Raw genomic sequence first — 23,977 nt, forward strand, 5'->3', positions numbered from 1 at the left:
ATTTCCGAATTTTAGATACATTATTAATTTTTCACCAGGGTGCATGAGCACCACTAAGGTGTAATAAGAAATCCCCATGGCTTTAGGATCTTCACCCTTGGGCTGGACCTAATTATAAAAAACTTTTTTCACTCATTTTAGTTGATAGAATAAGCATATCAAGACCAAAATATATATGTCAAAATTTCATATTTATTTAGATACCAAATTTATTCAAAATAAGCTTAAAAATCAAGACTCACATACATCTTACATATGCATTGGCTGCCCAACAATCATGAGGCAACTAATATACATGCAAAACTCCTTAACTAATGCATAATGTATAAGTTCAAGTAATTAATAATATGAAGCAACAAATTGATGATCACTTAGACATCTTTGCAGCCAACTCTCTAACCAACTTAGCAGCAACCAATGCAGTCATGCCATCATAAGTATCACGTTGTGGATTATATTCAACCACATCTCCACCAACAATATCACCTTGTAGATTTTGAAGAATGTTTAGAATATCTCTAAATGAAAGGCCTCCTGGTTCATGATGAGACACTCCTGGTGCAATAGAAGGGTCAAGAGAATCCATATCAATTGATACATAAACTCCTTTAACACCTTCTCCGAGTTTCTGCTCATCATAAAAATTTAACTGTTAAGATTAATTGTCCTTATTTTTCACAATAGTAAATTATCACAGATAAAAATAGTATAAAATAATGATATAAAGAGAGACCAGATTCTCTAAAATGGCGCGATCTTTTGAAAATGTTCTCATTTCATGTGTTTCGACACCGAATTTTTTGATTTGCTCGCGAACATCATTTGTAATTGATCTTATACCAACCTGAAATAAATGAATATGTTAAAGGCTCGAAGAGTGTGATAAATATATACCCTTCGGTTATTATTATAAGTAAATTTCACTTTCTATGGTACATTTGACTGTTAATATGAACTAGATACATTAACAGTCAATTATGTACCATAAAAAGTGAAATTTACTTATAATAGTGACCAAAGAATATATAAAGATAGAATTTACACTTACCTGCACGAGTCGTCGAGCATAGCCACCCTCCATGATTCGGGCGAAAGGAGAAGCATGTGAATAAGGGTTTCCTTCAAAGGAATGATAGAGATCAGGATGTGCATCAAAATGGAGAATGTCAACTTGTCCTCCAAGCTTCTCAGAGACAGCTCTAACAACTGGAAATGATATTGAGTGGTCACCACCCAAAACTAAGGGACGTAATGGATCCTACAAAAGTATCCACACCATGAGAATTAGCCTTTCTAAAAAAAAATTACTAGAAAACATGATTATTTTTTATTTCATAGTTAGGTTTGATGTTAGTAAAAATGATATGTAATTTGATTAGAAATATTTGTGAAAAAGTTTTACACCATCTGTTTATATAAAATTAATCTCCAAAAATATTTCATTAAAATCATTTTAATAGAAAATATAAAAAAATTATTTTAAAGAAAATGTTTTATTATCTTTAAACAAACAAAATAAAGAATAGTTTTCTTTAAAATATTTATAAAAAATCACCTCCACATTATTTGTATCAAAAATACTTTTTAAAAGAATCTTTCATATTAATTAAAATATTTAAATAATTTTTAAAAGAATATTTCATATTAATTAAAATATTAAAAATTATATTTTAAAAAGTTGATGTTGTAGCTCAATTGATATGTGATAGTTGAATAAAATAAACGTAAACTATTCGTCATAATATTCAATCATATTCATTTATATTTATTTACTTATATTTAATATTTATGAATTAATATAAATAAATTATTAATATTTATAAATAATAAATTTTTTATAAATAAAGAAATATAAATTTTAAAATCTTAAAAAATCAACACGTTGATAATTTTGAAATAGTGAGAATATACCTCATCCATCACTAACTTGACAGATTGACTAATGACATTGGCCAATCTTTCATCATCTACCCCACAATCTCTAATTTTTTCAATAGGAACATCACCAACATTTGTTATCACTCTTGGGTCCCTTAAGTCCTTACCTGCAAATGAATATTCAAAAAGAGACCTTGAATATTTATAAAAGTAAAATAAAAAATACAACTTTTAAAAAGAATTTATATTGACTAAGAAATCAATCATGAATAATTGAATGAACATTTATGAAGTCCGTATGTCTTTCACCAAACAAAAAGAAAGCCATTAAGAGTGCTGTCCCCATGCCCCTGCATTTTAAGGATGCTTTGGGATACAAGACAAGAAGATAATTTAAGGTACAAGACAATTTGGGAAAGATGTTTTATGACTTATTCAATGTTTTGTTTGAAGTTAGACAGACGTCTTGTTTGGTCTAATAATATTGTTGCTTGTTATTTTTTATTTTTTTTTTATAAAATGGTATATCAATTGCAAAGGTTAATTTTTCGAATTAGAAGGATTTGAATATACAGTAAATTTAACACTGCTGCGTATATAAAATTGAATCGGACTCAAAATCTCGAGTTAAACTAAAAAAGACTTTTATTATATCATTCAAATATTCTTTAACCATGTTGATATATATAGTATTTTATTTAAAAATAAATTAAAGTTATATGATTTCTCTTTAAATACAATTGCATTTAAATGCGTAAAATTGAGTTTACCAATAAATTTTAAGTAAAAATTAAATTGAAAAACTAAAAATATTAGCTTCAAAGAAGAATTAATAGTACTCCACAAAAAAAAAAATACATACATTAAAATCAATCATGATTATTCCAAACGCAAAATTGAGAGGATAAGTTATGTTAAGCTACTTAAATTAATATAGATATCAGATGTAAGAGTTCATGTTTGAATCTTTGACATTTTAATAAAAGGTGCAATTTCAACTACTAAACAATTTGACAAAGAAAATCGAGCATATACTTACCCTCTTCCGTTGTTGAATTTGTGCTCTCACACCAAATCGCTTCTCTAATTCGAGGAGGCGCAAATGCAGACCCTTGATGAAACGATGATTGATGACCTAATGGAATACCAAGAAGAGATGAAGTTGCCACAACACCTCCCAAAGAACGCATAAGTTCTCCCTACATTACAAAACCATTTGTGAAAAGATTGATTCCATAAAATTACCAAAATCCATTCAAGAAATTCATATCTATAGATTGACAACAAAAAGTTAGAACTCACCTTAAATTTTGCTCTCTCTCGAATAAATGCAAGTGCAGCATCTATGACATGATTTTGAGCTTTCTCTAACAAAGCAGTTGATACATTTGCAGAATTTAGTCTCTGCATATAATGGAATCCTCTGCGTGCTATAGTCGACATTAGCAAATGAAAAGCTACAAGTTGAAATGCTTTGTGAAATCCGAAACAACGTTGTTAGTGAAAGGAATAATGTGGGTATTTATAAAGCATAATAATTAATAGGGGTGCCTATGATTTCTAACTAAGTAACGTACACCATTAAATTACTCAATTCACTCTTGTCATTATATTTAAGATAATAAATTATTTTTCAACGTGATTGTTAGGTTAGAATATATTACTAGAATTTGAACTCTAATATTTATGAGGTGTGTGAGTTTTACTGGTTATTATCATTATCAGGTGGTATACTTTTCAAAATAAATTATAAAAATAAATTGGTTAAAGAAAATTGATGCATATATGGTCTAGAATTAAAATCAAATACATAAAATGTTACTGTTTTTTAAATAAAAAGATGCATTTCAAAAGACTTTTCTCAAAAAATAAAGTTCTCGAAAAAAGTGTGATACAAAAAAAGAATTTTCGAAATTTTTTTATTTCTCTAGATTTTTTTTTTCATAAAGATTTATTTTGAAAATTTGCCAAGACATTAGCATTTTGTCAAGAATAATTTTCTTTAAAATACATTTTATTGTTATAAATAAAAATAGACTAAATATCTTTTTTAGTCTCTTATCTCAATCTTTGAATCCATTTGGTCCTCTTTCTTTAAAAATTGATCAATTTGATCCTTTACCATATCAAATAGAATTAACCAAGTTCTTTATGTAAAATAATGACAAATGACGTTAGATTACGATTATATGGCAGCTGAGGTAGATTCTCTCTTCTTTATAACCTTCTTCTTCCTTGCAGAATATGTGTTATGTTTCCCCCAAATCTAACCCTTATTTGAATAGGGTAAAAAAAATTCAAATTGAAACCTAATTCGACTACATTGGTGCCCTAATCATGAGTTTTGGTCACGGTTCATCGTCATCAGCGAAAAATAAAAGTGATTTGCAGGTATATAGCAGCTCTAATCTTCTATGGAACCCTTTTTGTCGTTGTGGAGACAGTGATATACTTCGAAGGGCAAGAACACTCATCAATTATGGAAAACTTTTTTGGGGTTGTCAACATTTTAAGGTAAGCTTTAACGTGAAGATTCTAGGTTAAAATATTGTTGAAATGTGTTGTTATTACATTGCATGTTTCTTTCTTAATCTCTATAGAGATATAATAATGTTGGTTGTGGATTCTTTGAATGGTTCTACGAAGAAGGTAGAGATGAAAAGGAGGAATTCATGATGAAGCAACAAAGTAAGATAGATGTGCTAACTAAAGAGATCGATGAAGCCAAAAAAAGGTTGAATTATTTCCGCTCAGTAATATGGAATTAGAAGTTGCTTTGAAGAACACCATCAAGTAGAAAAAGTTTTGAAAATTTATGTTTTATGTTGTGTTCTTTGTTGTAGTATTCAAGATGTTATAATATTCATTGTGTTCCAATTTATCATTTTTGTGTCATTATGTATCAATTGACAATCCTTGTTTTCACTATGTACCGGCTTTAGGTATCAATTGAAAATCCTTGTTTCACTATGTACCAGTTATGCAATATAAATTTAAAGGTGTGAATAACAATAGAAAGGGGGGTTTTGAATAGGATTTTTAACAAACAAAACTTTGATAAAAAATAACTTTCCTCTTAAACAACAAACTCTTTACTCTTGATAATAACTATAAAGTGTAAGAAGGAAAGAACAATGTATGTTTATACTAGTTCACTTGAGAAATTCCCAAGCTAGTCTAGTCCACCCGCCAAGATGATTTCTCCTCTCTCAATCGAGGTCTTAATCCACTATAACCAAACTGATTACAATTACACGGGCAACCGCCGATGACTAACAATGCACAAGCAACTGCAGGTGACTAACTACAATGCAGAAACTACTCACAAGTGACTAACCCTGCACAAGCAACCGCCTGTGACTAACCCTGCATAAGCAACCGCATGTGACTAACCCTACACAAGAAATCACATGTGACTAACAATCTTTAAGACTCTCTAGTCCTAAAATTCCCAAGACTTCTGACCAACAGGTCTCTTGAGGCACAATCAAACAACCGTTTGAATCAAAGTTTGTTTACAGTATAAATGCTTCTACACAAGCTGAATGTAAACGATATTTTTCAAAACCTAGACTTAACAGTATAAAGCTATTAACAGTCTTTCAAGAATGGATATGATCGTGAATTAGCAGCTTTCTCTTTAGTCCCCAAGCCCTTTATATAGCCAATATAATAATATATCCGTTAGAGGGAAGTTTTGGAACTTCCAGAAGTTCGGCGGCTTGAACGTAGTGGGAGACAAGATAGTACGCAATGTTGTCTGTACCTTGTACCTCGTACTACATAACATTATCTTCTATTATTCTTGAAATTCAGAGGCTCACAACATGAGTTGGAAGAAAAGAAAATAAGCTTTGGATCTTAAGAGCTTCAAGTCTTCAGAGTCTTCAGAACCACGTCTTCAGAGTCTTTCACACTTGTTCTTCAGAACCATTTGTCTTAAGAAACTTGAGTCTTCAGAATTTCAAGTCTTCAGAGTCTTCAGAACCACGTCTTTAGAGTCTTCAGCACTTGGTCTTCAGAATGGTTTCTTCAGATTTCGTATCAGAGTAATGACTTTAGATGCCTCTGAAGCTTTGCTACTGTTCATCAGAACTTGTGTAACGCATAAACATAACTTGGTAGCTTCTGATGTTTTGGCCACTCCTTTCATTTGAATCAGAACCTGTTTGTTAAGTACTCAACATAACAAATGTTAGTATAACAAAATTGTTTATATAAACATACTCATTGTTATTATCAAAACTCATAGACATATTCCAGAACCAAATCTTGTTCTAATAAAATTTTTGCATGAATTTGTTGTACAAGTTCAGTTATTTGACATGAATGAATGTGTTATGTTGAAACTGATATTGGTATTAATTAATGGTACCAGTTCAATAATTATACATGAATGAACTTGAATCATAACAAACTTGCATAAACTTGTATCACAACATAATTATACTTGAATAAACTTGAATCATAACAAACTTGCATTACTTGATTAAACCTTGTTCAAAACAATAATGGTAACTTGACAAGCCATGTTCTTAAAATCGACATTACAAACCCATGATTCTCAAAACAGACATGATAAACCATGTTCTCAAAATAGACATCACATAAATTGTTACAAAACAAACATGAAATAGATCAACACAGAGATAACTAAATGGTCTTCATTGGATTAAGTCTTTTTGTTGGAATGGTCATACTAGTGGTAGGGCCAACTTCATTTTGTGATGCACTTAGCCTAGTTGTTGGACCCTGCATAACAGATGACTGAGATGTCTTCCTAACAGGTAACTTTTTTGGCTTCCCTCCTTGCTGAGATGATTGTGTAGCCTTTGATTGCATGGTTTGAGTTGGTGGATGAGATGACTGTATATCCTTTATCTGAGTGGTTTGAGTTGGTGTCTGAGATGATTGTGTAGCCTTTGCATAAGTGGTTTGAGTTAGTGGCTGAGACGATTATGTAGCCCATTGCTTGAGTGGGTTGAGTTGGTGGCTCAGATGACTGTGTACCCCTTTCCTGAGTGGTTTGAGTTGGTTGCTGAGATGACTTTATAAACGGTGTCCTCTTACATGTTGACTTATTGTGTCCAATTTTCCTGCACCTGCTACATTTAAGTACCATTCCCGTTTTCTCGTCTTTCGATCTGTCCCATCAATTTCACCCTACTCAAGGTTCCTCCTCTTCTTGGGTCTTCGTGGCATTTTTCTGTATTCTGGTGGCTGCACATTTGGATACTCTATTCTGATCCATAAGTTGGTTCCATTAACATGATAAATGATTGGTTGATATACAACTTGGTACCTTGATTTCAACTTGGTACCTTGATATACAACTTGATAAAACTTGGTACCTTGATATACAACTTGATAAGTTTAGTCATTAATATTCAAATTTCTACTCTTCAATGCAGAAATAGAATGAACATAAGGGAGAGTTGTCAGCTGCCATTTTCTACAAGAACATTCATGGTCCTTTAAGTTGACAAAAAATTGGTTAGCTTGATTCTCAATGTGCCTAACCTCAAAGATGAACTCAGATGACATCATACAACAAAAGAGATGACATTAAATAATATACAAAATTCATAATAATTATTGAACCTTACTATCAAAATCACAACTGATAATGTACCTTACTATCCAGTAGTTTGTATATGTGTTTGTTCTCCCCACCTTCTTCTTAATGTTGGGTAAGACATCCCCATCACTTAAATGTGGGAATCTTGTCTTATTAGCTGCCCATTTTTCCATTACATAACTCCTTATTTCCTCAAGCATAGTCACCAATGGCTTAGCCCTTGACTCTACAATCACACTATTGAATGCCCCAGACATATGTTTTAGAACAGAGTCACATTTTGATTGTGTCTTGAAAAAAATATTTACTCTAAAATTTGGATGGTGTTTGCATCATGTGCTTGAAAGCATCCTGATTGATCTCTTTCATTTTTTTCATCTCCTTTTCCCATTCTTGTGGATAAGTTGATTTAGCAGCCTTCCAGATAATCTCCTTTAATAACTTTCTAGGAAACTTCTTTCTAAAATTGTTATATAAGTTCCTGACACAAAACCTTTATTCTACATTAGGAAGTAGTTCATCCATTGTAGGAAGAAGATCCTGTAAAAAAAATCCAAACAGTTTAATATTGGACATATAATGAGGAAATAAATGTTGTTGATTCTCTGAATTTGGTAATTGGCATTTATGTTGGCTAAACTATGTATAGTCATAGGATGTAATTCTTGTAAATAGAAAATAGGTACAACAAGAGGATGTCCTATGAGATGTTGGAACATGTTCTGGTATAACATGTCCTATGGAATAACTATTGACATGTGCCTGCTGAGCTGGATAATAAGATTTAATAGATGCAGAATATTCTTTGAATATTATGCATATCACATAAAGCGGTACATGATTGAAAGGTCAGAAGAATCAATCAGAATATTTGGAGGACTCGGGAAGATAGAGACTTTCTATAATTGGAGACAATGTAGGAAGATTTGATTGAAGACCTTGATTGTAGCAGAAGTTACTGCTATATTGGAAGAGCAAATTTGCTGTGATTGAAGGCTCAAATCCAGTTGGGTATAGGTTATAAATAGAAGACTTTGTAACCTATAAAAAGAAGACAACCACCGAGCATAAAGATGTAGTCATTAGGGTTTGTCAAGGTAAACCTCCCGGCCTGTGGGAAGGTTACCTATGTGATCCTCGAAGCCTGTAGGCAAGAGGAGTATTGTTCTTGGAGGAAGCTTTGAAGTAACTTCAGGTTCGTGGTCATAGTCAAGGTTCTTGGCTAGGGATTGTCATGGAAGTATGTCTTCCAAACCTTTAGATATTTGGGACTAGAAGGAGATGGAAATTAGGTCGTTGCTATAACTCCTGGGACTGGAGAACTGTACAACATCATTGCGGTGATTGGAATTGGGATAGGATATTCCATATCTAGGGAGGACCTAGGTAGAAGGGTCATTGGGTAGGGATTAAGTGAGGGGTTGCTTGTGACTAGTTTAACTCCGAATTAATACTGCTGATAGTGGACTTCATTCCTGGCTTGGTATGCCCCCAGAGTATGTGTGATTTCACCGAACTGGGTTAACAATTTCTAGTGTCTTTTATCTTTCAGTTTGGCATAATTCTGTGTATATTCTTTGCTGATTGTTTTTGACAGATCACATGTCTCGACATCTTTCACAACATTTGAATCTGTTACGCCAGAATTTCAAATGTGAAATACAAAAGCACATTGATACCTTTTGTTGATCTAATATGAATGTATAGGATAGGCATTCATCTCTACCTCCCAAATCAGCAATGCGAAGCTCTAGAAACCATGACCATCTATCTTTTATTTTCCCCTTTGCAACAACAAAGGCTATTGGGAGTATCTGGTCATTAGGATCTACCCTGATTGCTGCCAAAATTTTACCTCCACAAATACCTTTTAAGAAGCATCCATCTAGACCAATTACATGCATACACACCTTGAAACTCTCTTTGCAAGTAGTATAACACACATACAATCTCTTGAAATAAGGCCTAGCATCATCAACACTTTCTTCCACATGTGTGACATTTAATTTTACAGTTGAGCCATGAATTGACCTTAGCATTACATGACAATAATCATAAATTCTAGTGTAATCTCCTCAAAATGAACCATCCACCATATCCCTAGCTATAGATCTTGCCCTAATCTCCTTTGTCTTATTAACCCCAACATTCAATTTTCTTTAATCTTTGGATTATTTTTTATTGAATTTTTTATCCTCTTACTCAGCCATTTGGAACTCATCATTTTCATATTGTATTCTTTACTATAATTATGGATATCAATTAGTTTCCTAAGTTGTCAAGTCTCCTAATTTGGCACATTGCCACAATAAGCTTCCCATTGACAACCTTCCTTACATACCAACCTAACCCTTTGTTTGTCATTTTTTCTAAACTTTAGATTTCTACCTGATTAGAAAATATATGTTTGTATTGTTTCCTTGAACTCACTTCTTGAAGTAAAAAAAGTTCCCAACTCCCATTTATAATTTGACATATCTTTCATTAACTTGAATATTGGATACTTCTTCTTGGATGTCCCCCCATCAGTACCATCCCTTTCACATCCATTTTCTAACTCCTCACTTCCATTAGCACTGCCCATCTCATCTCCATTGTCATCTTCTCATTTTTGTTTCTTCTTTTTGCTAGTCCTCTCTTGATTTCCCTCATATCCAAGTAGATTGTCAAGTGGTTATTCATCATAATCTTCACTCATATCAGAATCATCAAAAATAACTTACAAGGCACTATCATAATTATAAGTCTTATCATCACTGTCATTAGAGCTTGTATCTTTCCCGTTAATAATATCTTTCCCATTATGCACCTCACCTTCATCATTAAGAGCATCATTACCATTATGCACCTCAACTTCAATAGGACCCTGACAACCAACATTAAGACCCTCACCTCCACCAACAACATTAATACCCTCAACACCAATATTCAGGCCCACATCACCTTCAATAGGACCCTGACCACTAACATTCAGACCCTCACCTTTATCATTAAGACCCTTAACACTATTATTCAATCCCTCATCAGCTTGCTCATCATCCCTAATTACTTCTTCATAAATATTTGCAAGCATGTCCTCTGTATCATTGTCCTCGAGAATTATATCTTCCTCCTCCATATTTATATCTTGGTCTAAAGAACTATCAACATACTCTAGTTGGGATAGGGAATGTCCTATATAGACATCAACACCCAAGTGAACCCTACAAAGGTCAGCTATCTCTACAACACCTTTGACATCATTAAGCACCAACATACCAAAAGTGGGGTCATTATAGTATATGGTTTCGATTGTAGTATAACCTAAATCCTTCAGTATACCAACCAACTAGAAGTAGATCCACCTATCAACATCTATTTTCAGTTCATTGCATTTCCCCCCTTCATACAGAGTTTTTTCACTATCTATAAACTCACCACTATGATGAATATTCAGACATAAATACTCATCCATTACTACCTAAGTCAAACAAAAACAATAACTTATCAAAAGGGTCAAAAACACCACAATCGTAGAAGATGCTAACCCTAAAATCGAAATACCTAAATTACAAAACCCTAAATTAGATGAAAACCCTAAATATTAAAAGGGACAAAAATACAACAATCATAGAATATGCATTATTGACAGAAGAATCGAAAAACATGAAAACCCTAAATTAGAAATAAACCCTAAATTAGAAATTCCTAACATTAGAATTGAAACAACATAAAAGATGCTAACCTAGACTAAAGCTTCGGCTTCAGCGAGATTGTATGGATAACGCTTCAATCCCTCCCCTTCTCACTCCGCTAGAGTTTTCTAAAATGTGTTAAAAATTAAATGAAATGTAAACATCCAAAGTCTTAAGAGTTTTTGTAATTTTTTTCGTCCACCTCAGCAATGTACTAACACGTTAGCACCATTTGGCAATGAGATTGGACAATGACTAACGTTTCTAACGGAAAGAATAAATGTGGTACTCTTTTTACAGATAAGGGGTTAAATTGGTCATTTATAAAGAAAGAGGACTAAAATGGACTCAGATGTAGAGGTAAGGGACTAAAAAGGGTATTAAACCATAAAAATATCTGAAAATTATTTCTCGAAATTTTACTAGATAAAATGTATTGATTTATTTTTTAAAACTTTAAAAAATACACATTTTTTTTTAAAAAATAATACAAAAAGCAACAAAAACTTGAAAATTGCATAAAACTTTCAAACAAAGACGTCACTGGAATTTCTAGAAACTTGTTATAAAGTAGGTTTTATAGACTAACATTTTAAGATACTCCCTCTGGATGATATTTTGAATACCTTTTAAGATACTCCCTCTTTTTCATAATGAATGTCATTTTATAAAAAAAAAAATATTTGTTTCAAAATGAATATCATTCTCACTTTTCAATATATAAATAATTGCTATTTTTTCAATTATGTCATTTAATTATTATCATATACACTACTTTCAACAAATTAATAAAATTAATTTAGTAAAAATGCAATGTCTTAGGACAGTATTATTGCATTATTTAATTTGTATGCAAAAACCTTAAACTAAAATCATTTTGAAACTGGGGAAATATGATTTAAATTATACAAAGTTTCACGCAAAATCGTAATGTAAATTATGATGAAGATCAGTTTTGGTTTAACTCCGGCCCAAAAATGTCAAACCAGCCCAAGCCATGGGTCTAGTTGTTAGGCCCAATTTTGACTGATTTGTATCTCGGTTAGCTCGGATTCGGGTTTATCGGTTAATAAAGATCGGTTTGTTCGGTTACATGATTCTTACTTTTATTATAACAAAATTTGTAAGTAAACTTTCTTGCATTGTAAATGTTTTAAGCTACATAAAAATAAGTATTGTTAATAATTGTTTCAATGTTTCATACTCATAAAAGTTTCTTGCATAGGGATATCATTTTCATCAACCTGGAAACAGTCACAACAAAGCCATCTAATATTACTCTGTAAATAAAAGTTTCTTGCACAGGGATATCATTTTCATCAACCTAGCAACAGTCACAACACATCCATCTAATATTACATATATTTTAAATCTTCAAATATTTTACAAGCAAACTCAACATATCAAATATTCATATTGCTTGTGTCACTAGCAGTCAAGGTCTTACATAAGTAGTTTGTTGCTAGAAGGTGAACTTGTATGTCCTCTGGCTGCAAACAGAATGTAAGATTATTCATGGTTGTAGCTTTGAAATGAGAAAATGAACAAAACTGAATGTAAAAATTCCATTAAAACTCATGGTTGTAGCTTTTAAAACTTCTCTTGTACATATGTAACAGAATGTAAATTTGCAGTATTGTAGCTTTTAAAATTACTCATAGCTACAACTTTAAAAACTTACATTTTACATATGTAACAACAACATTTCCAAATTCAAACTAAGATGCAACATTATGTACATATGCAACAACCAACATCATTGCCAATACCTAAAAGGGACTTGTACCAAAGCATATATAAGTTTGTGGTTTTTAGTTATGCTCGGCAAGACATTTCATCTTGTGCCTACATACCTCCTTTGTGCAATGGAGAGAAGTCAGAGCATTTGTAGTTCTGCTAAAAAAGAAAACATGATGGTTTATTTTAAAATGAAGAGACACTTTGTCATCTTAGGAGAGAAAACTCAACACCGGTCATGAACATGAGAACAGATGGATCTTTGCATCACAGGTGAAACAAGGGCTCCAGCTTGGATAGAAATCAACAAATATGCCACTAGCTCTTTCAAGTGGAAAAGAATCAACACTGTATCAATCAATATCATGAAGATAGGATAATTACATCTCAACTATAATAATTACTCATGCCTAATCTTTTGAAAAAGATTTTAAAAAAGAAAATCCAAATGGCAAAAGGGTTTTGAGTGAAGTCATGAAAAGAAAGAAGATTTTGAAAAAGGGGGAAGATTTTGAAAATTTAAGAAGGGGGAGATTAAGAGACTATCCTAAAGCATAAAAGTAAAAGTTAAGAACAAGAACCATGTGACCAGCAAGAAGCCAACACTTGACATGAAGTCAACATAAGCATTACTTTCCTTTGGATTATCCTCAAATCATAGCAATAAAAATACTTGAACAAATGGCCAGGGTTCCAAGATAATATTCCCATTTTAAGCATTGTCTCAAGAATTTTGGTTTTGCCTCAGATCAAATTGCCTCAGATAAGCACTCAAAGCTTTTAATTCAATGAAACACCTGCATACAGAAAAATTTCCCAATGCCTTGGAGTAAACTCCAAGGACTTCAAAGAAAAAATAGCAACAAGATGACACAAGGTCAAAAGGTCTCAGATGAAGGTTCCAAGGTCAAGGTCCTAATTCTAAGTCTAGAGGTCCAATTCCTTGAGCTCAGGATAGTAACCATAGTCCATAGTTCACAATTAAGTCTTTTAAGGTTTTCTCTTTATCAAGTGTTTTTTGTCATAAGCAAGAACAAAGCAAAGGCTCAAATGAGCAAAGGGAAAATAAGCGCTCAAGTGAGCAAAAAGAAAAGGCATAAAATTAAAATACAATGAATGGTAAATGGTAATAAAAATAAAGATCAGAAAAATAAAGTGCGAAATAATAAATTGCATTTAAGTAAAAGTTAGCCCGATTATATGGTCAATGATTAGTATTAATGTTAGTAATTTGATTAGAGGCAAATTTAGCGCTTTATTAAGCAATCGTAAGTGAACTTATGTAGAAGTTGCACCTATATGAGGTCGGTCAATAGAAATTAATGTGTTTAAGAACAAGTTAGAGAAATGATATAGAAGATCAGTCTCCAAAAAATTGCAACACATGTAAAAAGAATAAATAAGATGGTCAAGACAAAGTCAAGGAGCTTAATAAGAACATTACATCAATCAAAGTCTTCTTAGTACTTAGGACAAGCTTATCATCAATGCAAAGTATTCAAAATGATCTCATGATCACCTTAAAGCATATTTGAAATGATGAAAGTTCATCAATACCAATCCAACCCTAATTGAATCAGATGAATCTATAAGTCCAATTGATCAAAAGTAAAATGAAGAATGAGATTGAGATGAAGAGGGAGGGAAGTAGATCAACCACAAAACCACAAGTCTGGATGAATTTCTTTTAGTCTTTATGGGACTTCATCTTGATAATTCATTATAGGAATGGTAAAATCATAACCTCCACACAATGTATTCATCAAGACTTGCACCCATGAGACAAAAGAAAGGAGACGAAGAGAGTGAGAATCAAATAAAAAAAAAACCTTCACCAAAAAGGATCATCAAGCCTCAAGTCAAAAAGGGATTTAAAACAATTTTAAATGACATTTTAAAATGAAAATAAAAGCTTAAAATCCAATCACACATCTAAACATAAAACAAATTCAAACCAAAGATCACCATAGATCAAGGACCATCATAGTATCATTTCTAAATTTTTCCAGAATTTTAAGACACTTAAAAACATTTTAAAACTAATTAAAACATGAAGAAAATGGGAGAAAATATTTAAAAAATCAAATGATAAAATAAAAATATGGAAAATATTCGTAAAATAAAAAATAATTCAAAGTATTTTTGGTATTTTTTTCATAATTTTTGGATAAAAAACAAAGGAGTTATGAATTTTTGAAATTAAATGGAATAAAAGAAAATAAAATAAAATCAGAAAATGTATGAGGCATTGGATTTAGAGCTCATTAATTTACCTGGCAAATCTAACGGCTCTAAGACACACGCTCATGGTGAACCTCGGTCAAAACACGCACACAAAGCAAATCAAAGTTTAACCAATGGAATTATTTCAAATGGCACTTTCTCATTGGTTGAAGATGACACAACCAAAGATTTTAAAGGGAATCTGCAGGAAATACGAAGGCATTCAAAACGTAACCAAATCAAATGTTAATGGTATCTTTGGACTCGTCTCATCAAGACGATCTCAACCATATTCTTACGAAACATTTATTTAGTTGAGGCACAATTTGGCTTGCTAATGATCTAGTTAGCTTCAATGAAGTTCAAGGAAGCTAAGTGAATGGAGAATTCGAGTGATTAGGGTCTGGAAATGAAAAATTGAATTACAAGCTTAAAAGTTCGAATGAGAGCTTAGCAGGAATATTTTGGCTATCAAAAGCTTGGGGAATAAGAGGAGAATGATCCTCTATTTATAAGGAAATTTATGGAATGCTTAAGCCAGTGTTTTAAAAATCGGACCGAAAATCAAACCGGTAAGGGTACTGGGTCACTGGTTTATTGGTCGAACCACTGGGTCACTGGTCGAACCGCATGACTAAACCGGGTTAAACCGGATAACTCGGTTGAGTAGACCGGTCGTTATAACAAAATTATATAGGTATAAAATCTGTCGAACAGGATGATTCAGTCCCTACAAAATATAACTAGTACTTAAATTTTTTGAAAACATCATATTATAAAAAAATCCACAAGTTCATAATTTAAATTCAAATTTATACATAGATATCACACACAATCAAATAGTACATAATTATAAAATATAAACAAAAGTTTAATCGCAACATAATTTAATTGAAAAATTTATAACAAAAATAATTATATTGTCTACTAAGTTTAATTTCAATAAAAGAAAAATTGTTTTAATGTTGGAATCTCCTTCTTCAATATCAAAATCATCCGTAACAAAATCAACCGCATATACAACTATCTTTTTTATTTATTTTATTTTTTATTTTAATTTTTAATTAAAATAGTCAAAATGACATTGTTTTAATTTTTTAAAATAAAAAAATGCATTTAAACTATCGGTTCACAAAAACCGTCGATTTTTCCGGTTTTAGCGGTTTACACCGGTTCACACCGGTTTAATGACATTCCCGATCTGGCTATTAAATCAGACCGATTACCTGGCCGGTTCCCGGTTCGATCGGTCCGACCGACCGATCCGATTTTTAAAACAATGGTTTAAGCGTGTGAATTGGATCCAATTTGAGTGAATTCGTGTGAACCTAATATCATGTCAAATGTGTAACTTCGCATGGCCAAAACTCACTTAATCCTCGCGTTTTGATGCTCAAAATATCTTGTGGAAAGTTGCTAATCATGTTGTGTAAAATGTTCTAAAGATTTCCATTTGGTTGTGATTTGTTTGTATCCTCTCTTCCTCAAAAGAAAACCTTGGCATTTTCTAGACCCAACTAGAAGAATCCAATCCCTTGTCCATGGAAACACACGAGTTCAATTCAAAGCATCAATTTTCCATTCCAAAATCATACAAGAAACACAAACTATGTGTCTAACTCTAACCATCTATAACATGCCATCATCTTCTTCTCTCCCTCTCCGCAATTGCAACCAATTTCCGTTCTTCCATTTCCTCCCAACAACAACCTCTTTCAACAACAATCACTTTTCTCCTATCATAACCAAATCACAATCCATGTCATCTTTCTCTTCCTCTTCTAACAATCCTACACAACAACAACAACCTCAAATCACAAACATTGAACAAGAACAACAACACAAACTCTCCCATGTTATCAAATACCACAACCAAACCAAACACAATTTCAACAACTACGCAAGAGGTCCTCATGGCCTTGATTGGGCCAACCAACCCAACCCATTTCGTAGATACATCTCTTCCCCTCTTCTCCCTCTTCTCCATGTCACCCCTCAACAAGAACAACAACAACAACAATCACCCCTTTACTCTTCTCTCTTCAATTCCCTCCCATCTCCAAAACCCATTTCCAAATCCACCATTTCTCAGTTCCTCTATGATTCTCTCGCCCTCTCAGCTTGGAAAAGTACAAGCTTTTCAACTTGGTCGCTTAGGGTAAACCCTAGTAGTGGTAATTTACATCCAACTGAAGCATATATCATTGCACCTTCAATTGAATCACTCTCTGATACACCTTTTGTTGCTCATTATGCTCCAAAGGAACATTCTTTGGAACTCAGAGCTCAAATCCCATCTGGGTTTTTTCCTAAATTTTTTCCACCCAATTCTTTCCTTGTTGGATTTTCCTCCATTTTCTGGCGTGAGTCTTGGAAGTATGGTGAACGTGGTTTTAGGTACTGTAACCATGATGTTGGTCATGCTATTGGTGCTGTTTCAATGGCTGCTGCTGGGCTTGGTTGGGATGTGAAGCTTTTGGATTCATTAGGGTTTGAAGAGATGAAGTTTCTTATGGGAGTTCATGTTTTTCCGGAATTCGAAACGCCTTCGCGTGCGGTTAAAGGTAAGATTCCTGAGATTGAGTTTGAGCATCCTGATTGTGTAATGCTTGTTTTTCCGAGCGGGGTTAGCGGTTTTGATTTGGATTATAGAGAATTGAGTGATGCTATGTTGGAGTTTTCGAAGTTGGAGTGGAAAGGGAAACCTAATTCGCTTAGTAAAGAACATGTTTGTTGGGATATTATTTATAGAACTTCTGAAGTTGTTAAAAAGAGTTTGACTTTAGGAGATAGGTTTTTGGTTGATCCATTTCAAAGGAGTGGAATTTGTAGTGAGACCAAAAGTGAAAGTGTTTACAAGGGTTTAACTGTTAGGGAAGTTGTTAGGAAGCGGAGAAGTGCGGTTGATATGGATGGAGTGACGGCAATGGAGAGGGATACATTTTATCAGATTTTGTCACATTGTCTTCCTTCTGGTTCAGAAGTTGGAAAGAAGCAAGGGAAACAACTCTCTTTGCCGTTCCGAGCGCTTCCTTGGGATGCTGAGGTTCATGCTGCTTTGTTTGTTCATAGAGTGGTGGGGTTACCTCAGGGATTGTATTTCCTTGTGAGGAATGAGGATCATTTTGCTGAGTTGAAGAAAGCTATGAATCCTGACTTTGTCTGGACCAAACCGGAAGGTTGTCCTGATGAGCTTCCTCTATATGAACTCCTTAGGTCGGATTGTCGGCGGCTTGCTAAGCAGCTTTCGTGCCACCAGGTATGCAAATTTGCGGTGATTGTATGCATGCCTTTTAAAAGTTTTGCATTTCATTGTGGAGTTTGTTAAAGTCTATGTAACTTACTAGTAAACTAGTGAATAAGCTGTTGTTTGATCTTAATAACATCAAAGTATGGAATTTGAATGAAGGTATCAAAAGGCTATTATTTTCTTGCTTGTATTATCCTAAATTCTCGAGAGCGATTCGTTTTGACTTTGAAGGATAGAAATTATTGGGGTTTGTGATTTTTTTTGGTCAATTAGTATCACTAACCAATGTTGCTAAATAGGGGTGCTGGAGTAGCGGAGTTTGAACAAATTTTATTGTTGTGTTATACGCTAACGCTATTTATACAAATGTTTTCAAAAAGCAGCACTATACAGTGTAGTCAAGATCGAGTGTTGGATCGTAAAATTGTGAGATCTTTCTTACGTGCTAAGGATGCCTGAGAGTGCTACGATTAGAGAGAGATCGTTTTCATTGCCGACTGGTCAAAATCATGCTTTTTGAAGCAAGATCATAAAAAAACATACCGGGTCTTTTTTTGGGGCTTGTATTATGATTTTCGTGTTTTTGCGTATGTGTGTGTATATATGTATGAACATACTCTTTTTCACTTCGTTGGATCTTACGTGCCGTGCTAACGATCCGAGTTTTACTATCTTTCATAAGCCGGCCGATCCTACTTAAAATCTTGTGCTTGACTGCATTTGCGCTATAGCATTGTTGCATGGTGGAATTTGATCAAACAACTATTTTCCATATTCCGCGATTGACAACTATGTCTGTAATGTAAAATGACTTTGCTCCATTCTCTACATAGCAGTCTTATTTCTAACTTATTTTATCCCATGTTTAAAATATGACAGGACATTGCAAGTGATGGTTGTTTTAGCCTTGGTATGCTGGCACGTATGGAACCTACTTTGCGTGAGAAGAACGTTTGGATGTATCCGCGCTTATTTTGGGAAACTGGAGTTCTTGGACAGGTGTTGTACCTTGAAGCTCATGCAGTTGGAATCTCGGCGACTGGAATTGGCTGCTTCTTTGATGACCCTGGTATGATAGTTTTTCCTCACCATTTACTTTCCGTCTAGTTTTTCCCTTGTATTCTGGAATTAGTTTAGTAATAAAAAAAAAATCTTGTGTTGTTTTGCAGTGCATCAGTTACTTGGGTTAAAAGGGTCAACCTTCCAAAGCCTGTATCATTTTACTGTTGGAAGTCCTGTCGTGGACAAGCGTATAATGAGCTTACCAGCCTATCCAGGGCCTGAAGATGTTGCGTAATATCATATAATGCCAATGATCTCTCTCCATAAACACTTTTAGATTGTGACAACACCTTTGTATATGAGATTCCTCCGCATAGATAAAATTTTGCGCGCACACACATTCATACGTTTAGTAATAAATTTTGATCTGTAATCATAGTTAAAGGAATAACAAATGTAATGATGTATACATGGAAAACCATAACTTCTGTATAGTTTGAGATCAGTTATACTTTAGTTTGATCAGTCAGCATTTAGATTTAATTCTTTTCTACCATGTTTCTCAATAAACGTGAAGCCTGTTTCTTCTCTTTCCGTTCAAATCTCAGATTATTCATGATATAATTTATAACAAAAAGATAATTGTTATTTGTGGTTGATGTTGGTAATAATTTATAACACATTACACTTTTACAAAGTTAACCTTATTAATGTGTTGGCCCAATCATCCAAGTGATTGCAACATGTTGGAATATTAATTAGCACACATTATCAATTGTTTCTAGTGCTAATTGCTTAACATAACATGCAACATTATTAGTGTTGGATTTCAAAATGATTTTCTTATTCTGAGAGGATGGTGAAGGAGATTAAGGCCACAAAATAAATCTTGAGATTCCAGTTTGAGGAAATTTGCAATCCATGTTTTCATTAATAAGAATTTCAATAATCAAAGAGGCTAAGTATCCTTTCTGCACAAACATGATGGACAACTATTCAGAAGATCCACAAACCTTGTACTGATCAACAAACAAACAAATAAATGAATAAACAAATAAAATTATATGTTGTTGTTCTTCTCAGAACCTGGAAGACAAGTATCTAGTGTATTGTTAATAAATGCTGTACTTCTTGCAATAAAGATGATCCAACTTGACTTATATGAACTTGTATTTGATCTGAATTGCACAATTCCAGTCGAACTAGCTCAGCCGTCTGACATCTGTTTGTATTTCCATCCTATGGAAGACTGCAAAGGTTATGTAGTTTCACCAAATCCATTTGATTCATGCAAGCAACTTAACATAAAAGTGAACCTCTCTATGTTCCAATTTGTCAGAACACCTAGGATCCCGCTAGCAAGGATCTGATGCCATGAATGTAACCACATGTGTCAGTGTCTTGTAGGTGTCGAACACCAAACACGCCTTCAATGTCAAGTGTCAGTACTTACATAACTTGACGATTCTCTTCTAGCTTGTGATGGAAAACCAAAGGGTCGGTGTAAAGATGCTACGCAATGAAAAACAATTGCGAAATTTTTTTTTCATGTAAGATATCGTTGCGACTAATAAAAAACCAAATTAATATTTGAACGAATCCAAGAAAAGTCCCAACGTAAGGCCAGCTTTCCAATAATTAAACACTGATATTAACCCTTTGATAACTAAAGGAAGAGAAGACCTATACATGAGAGCACCAATCCCTTCCACAACAACAACGGCTAATCCAGCCGATAGAATATCCCAATCCCCAGTTTGTCCAATAACCGTGGAAAACGCGGTCGCGCAATAAAATCCAACCAAGAAGAAAAGAAGTTTCATGGGAAGGTTTTTCTTTACCTTCTCAATTTTAGAACCTAATTTAGTTCGAAACTCTTGAATCACTCTAATTATACGCGTCCTTCCATTAGTTCCGTTTGACGGACTAAAACTTCCGTCGTTTACGCTGCTTCTAACCGACCAACTCATCTTCCTGAAAAGGAATAAAAAGGATTCAATGTTTCAACTTCTCTCATTCAACACTATGCAGGATAGATTATCATAAGCATAAACTGCTACTAACTTACTTGAAACCGACGAATAGACCCGGTTGAGCAAAACTATAGGAGAAGCAGCATTGCTTCTGGCCGAATGCAGTTTTGTAAAAGAATGCAGCAAGACCAGCTTCGGAAACTCTTGAACTTATATAATCAAGCGAGGATACAACTTTCGCACTTGTCATACAATTGGATAACATCGTTCTAAGTCGGAAACCGTATGTTAAGTCTTCACTCCTAGAGAATGGAGATAATATATAACATAAGAAACAAAACAACAATATGCACAATACTCTCAGATGCTAAGAATGACTACGGTACAAGTGGTACAAGTGCAACCGCAAACAACTAAAATGCCTGAGCTAAAACAAAATGCCCGAGCATTTTAGTTGTTCGCGGTTACACAAGTTCATGGCAGAACAAATAAACATAACATAACAACTAATTCAATTTCTACCAAACAGTTCCTTAAATGTTCAAATCTGTTTTACTCATCTCTACATTTTGTTACAATTCTGTGACTCTAAATATATAAAACTTAAGAAACCAATCTGGGTTATGTCAATTATCAATAAAAACAACATATTAAGATACCCAAATGATAAAAAAGTGAAATTTAGAATGAAATGAAACGGAAAAGAATGAAACAAGATGGAAACAGAAAAGGGTGTTTTGGAAAAATGAAGATAAGGGTGAGAAGTGAAGTTAGAAGAAAGCTTACAGTGTGTTAGTGGGAAGTTGGAGAATAAAGGGGTTGTTTGTTGGTTTGTTGGGTTTGTTGTTGTTTCAACGAAAGCTTTGTTGGGTGCATGTTGTTGTTTGTTCCGAAGGAAAACATAGTCATCTGTTTGTGAAGTGAGTTTTTGTGTGTCGGATGTTGAGGCTCTAGTGTGCGGCGGGTGTGTTGAATTGATGGCCTTTCATAAGAAGTCATGTACGATTTGATTGATTTTAGGTAGCCAATTTACAAAATATATTAGTGTATGTTTGGATTAATTGAATTTTTATAATTGAGTTCCGAAAAATTGATTTTAATGAAATTGAATTTAGTAGAGTTGATTTATGTTTAGATATATTGATGTAAAAGTGAGTTAAATAACAAATTTCAGTGTAAAAATTATGTTTAAATTCAGAAACTATAAATTCTACTTTATAGTAGAATCAATTCTGTAGTCGGAATCAATTTTGTAATCAGAACCAATACTATTTTCCAAGAATCAATTATGATTATCAAAGTGTTTGCAGACACACCCTCTCGTCTTCGGGAGTCACATATATCAAGAATGTTCATATCTTCATGTCCAATCTGATCATTTACGCTATTTGTGGAAATTAACTTAACATTTTCACCATATTTTATTGTGGAACTTATAGTAACTTTACGACAAAGAATGGCAGTCAACACAAACAGCAGCAGAAACTATCGTCAACTTGTATATTCTCGTCACAGTAATTATGAGAAACGTGCCTCACAACATGACGATACAATCATCTCATCCTCTTCCCTAGATAAGTCTCTACTAAACCACAAAAGAAAATAATTCCTCATACAAACTTGTCCCCCTTCTCAAACATGGATATCAAGAATGTCCCTTCTTTCAATGGTGGCTAGGAAGCCAACGATCTCCGCAGAGATTTATTGATAGCGGTCTATAGATAAATAATATAAGGTTATTCATGAACAAAAACAATTCTCGATACAAGCGGAGTTGGACCGAGAACCCCCTACGGCAGCAACGAGAACCTGAAACCTCATACATTGTGTCAAGGAACACAACAGAGAGTGTACCTTGTCCATATTCTAATGGTCTGTTAATTGTAATTTCGATGCTCAAGAAAGGTGTGAGATGTCCTAATAAAACTTAAGGAAATATTTGAGGTAAACAAGCAGATTTCGATAGAAAGGGGGCCAAGTCTTACCACACATCAAACGTAACGACCTCATCTCTACTACACTTATTTCATTTTCGGGTTGATTCTTTTTTGTCTAGCATTTTGTCCCGTACAACATCGCTGGTCTAACATGTAGCATCATAACTAAAACTGATATTTAATATAAAATTAAACACATAAAATCAAATCTCAAAGCACAAGACTTGATAAAAAAAACTCTTAATCCCTATTTATTTGAAAACTATCTAAATGAGTTTCTCCACCGATCTCGAATATCGATACATTCAAAAAATGCTTATTCTGACCTAGTCGTAACTCTCATTTGAGTGAAGATTAAAATCACTAAAAAACTGAGAAAGAAAAAACTTTATCACAAAAGCAAAGTCGTCTTTAAAACGTGCAAAACGAACTACCACACAAAATACAAATTTTGCCATGAATCATAACTAAACAAAATACAAATTTTGCCATGAATCATAACTAAATAAGGTCTTGTAAAATCTTTGTCCTGACAATATAGAACCTCTGTTCAATGCCATTATAAAATCATGACTAATCAGTAACGAATAACAAACCTTATCAATCAGTGTTCAGATTCAACATATAAATGAATTTATTAGTATAAAAAAGCAACTCTCTAATCTCTATCCAGATCAATCCACGACGACTCTAAAGTTAAAAATAAGCACTAAATGACCAACCAA

At 33.4% G+C, this 23,977-nt stretch overlaps 4 protein-coding genes across 4 annotated transcripts; 2 read left to right on the forward strand and 2 right to left on the reverse strand.

Annotated features, from left to right (window-relative positions):
• Window positions 1–197: 197 nt before the first annotated feature.
• On the reverse strand, window positions 198–3,394 carry LOC131637693 (arginase, mitochondrial). The gene is made up of 6 exons (XM_058908297.1): window positions 3,181–3,394; window positions 2,918–3,077; window positions 1,912–2,045; window positions 1,049–1,258; window positions 734–844; window positions 198–628 (listed from the first exon to the last, which is right to left on the reverse strand). The coding sequence occupies exons 1-6, from the start codon at window positions 3,319–3,321 to the stop codon at window positions 368–370; spliced, it is 1,017 nt and encodes a 338-aa protein (XP_058764280.1). The 5' UTR covers window positions 3,322–3,394; the 3' UTR covers window positions 198–367.
• Window positions 3,395–4,215: 821 nt separating this feature from the next.
• LOC131637683 (uncharacterized) lies at window positions 4,216–4,788 on the forward strand. Its single transcript, XM_058908287.1, has 3 exons — window positions 4,216–4,392; window positions 4,479–4,612; window positions 4,722–4,788. Exons 1-3 carry the CDS (start codon window positions 4,216–4,218, stop codon window positions 4,786–4,788), a joined length of 378 nt encoding a protein of 125 aa, XP_058764270.1.
• An 11,735-nt stretch (window positions 4,789–16,523) lies between these two features.
• LOC131637705 (uncharacterized) lies at window positions 16,524–19,885 on the forward strand. Its single transcript, XM_058908309.1, has 3 exons — window positions 16,524–18,349; window positions 19,220–19,409; window positions 19,510–19,885. The coding sequence occupies exons 1-3, from the start codon at window positions 16,700–16,702 to the stop codon at window positions 19,635–19,637; spliced, it is 1,968 nt and encodes a 655-aa protein (XP_058764292.1). The 5' UTR covers window positions 16,524–16,699; the 3' UTR covers window positions 19,638–19,885.
• A 325-nt stretch (window positions 19,886–20,210) lies between these two features.
• Window positions 20,211–22,309, reverse strand: LOC131637707 (ycf20-like protein). The gene is made up of 3 exons (XM_058908310.1): window positions 22,102–22,309; window positions 21,411–21,617; window positions 20,211–21,316 (listed from the first exon to the last, which is right to left on the reverse strand). The coding sequence occupies exons 2-3, from the start codon at window positions 21,578–21,580 to the stop codon at window positions 20,926–20,928; spliced, it is 561 nt and encodes a 186-aa protein (XP_058764293.1). The 5' UTR covers window positions 21,581–21,617; window positions 22,102–22,309; the 3' UTR covers window positions 20,211–20,925.
• Between the last annotated feature and the right edge of the window lie 1,668 nt (window positions 22,310–23,977).

Source organism: Vicia villosa, unplaced genomic scaffold (assembly GCF_029867415.1).
Source record: "Vicia villosa cultivar HV-30 ecotype Madison, WI unplaced genomic scaffold, Vvil1.0 ctg.002073F_1_1, whole genome shotgun sequence".
NCBI lineage: Eukaryota > Viridiplantae > Streptophyta > Magnoliopsida > Fabales > Fabaceae > Vicia > Vicia villosa.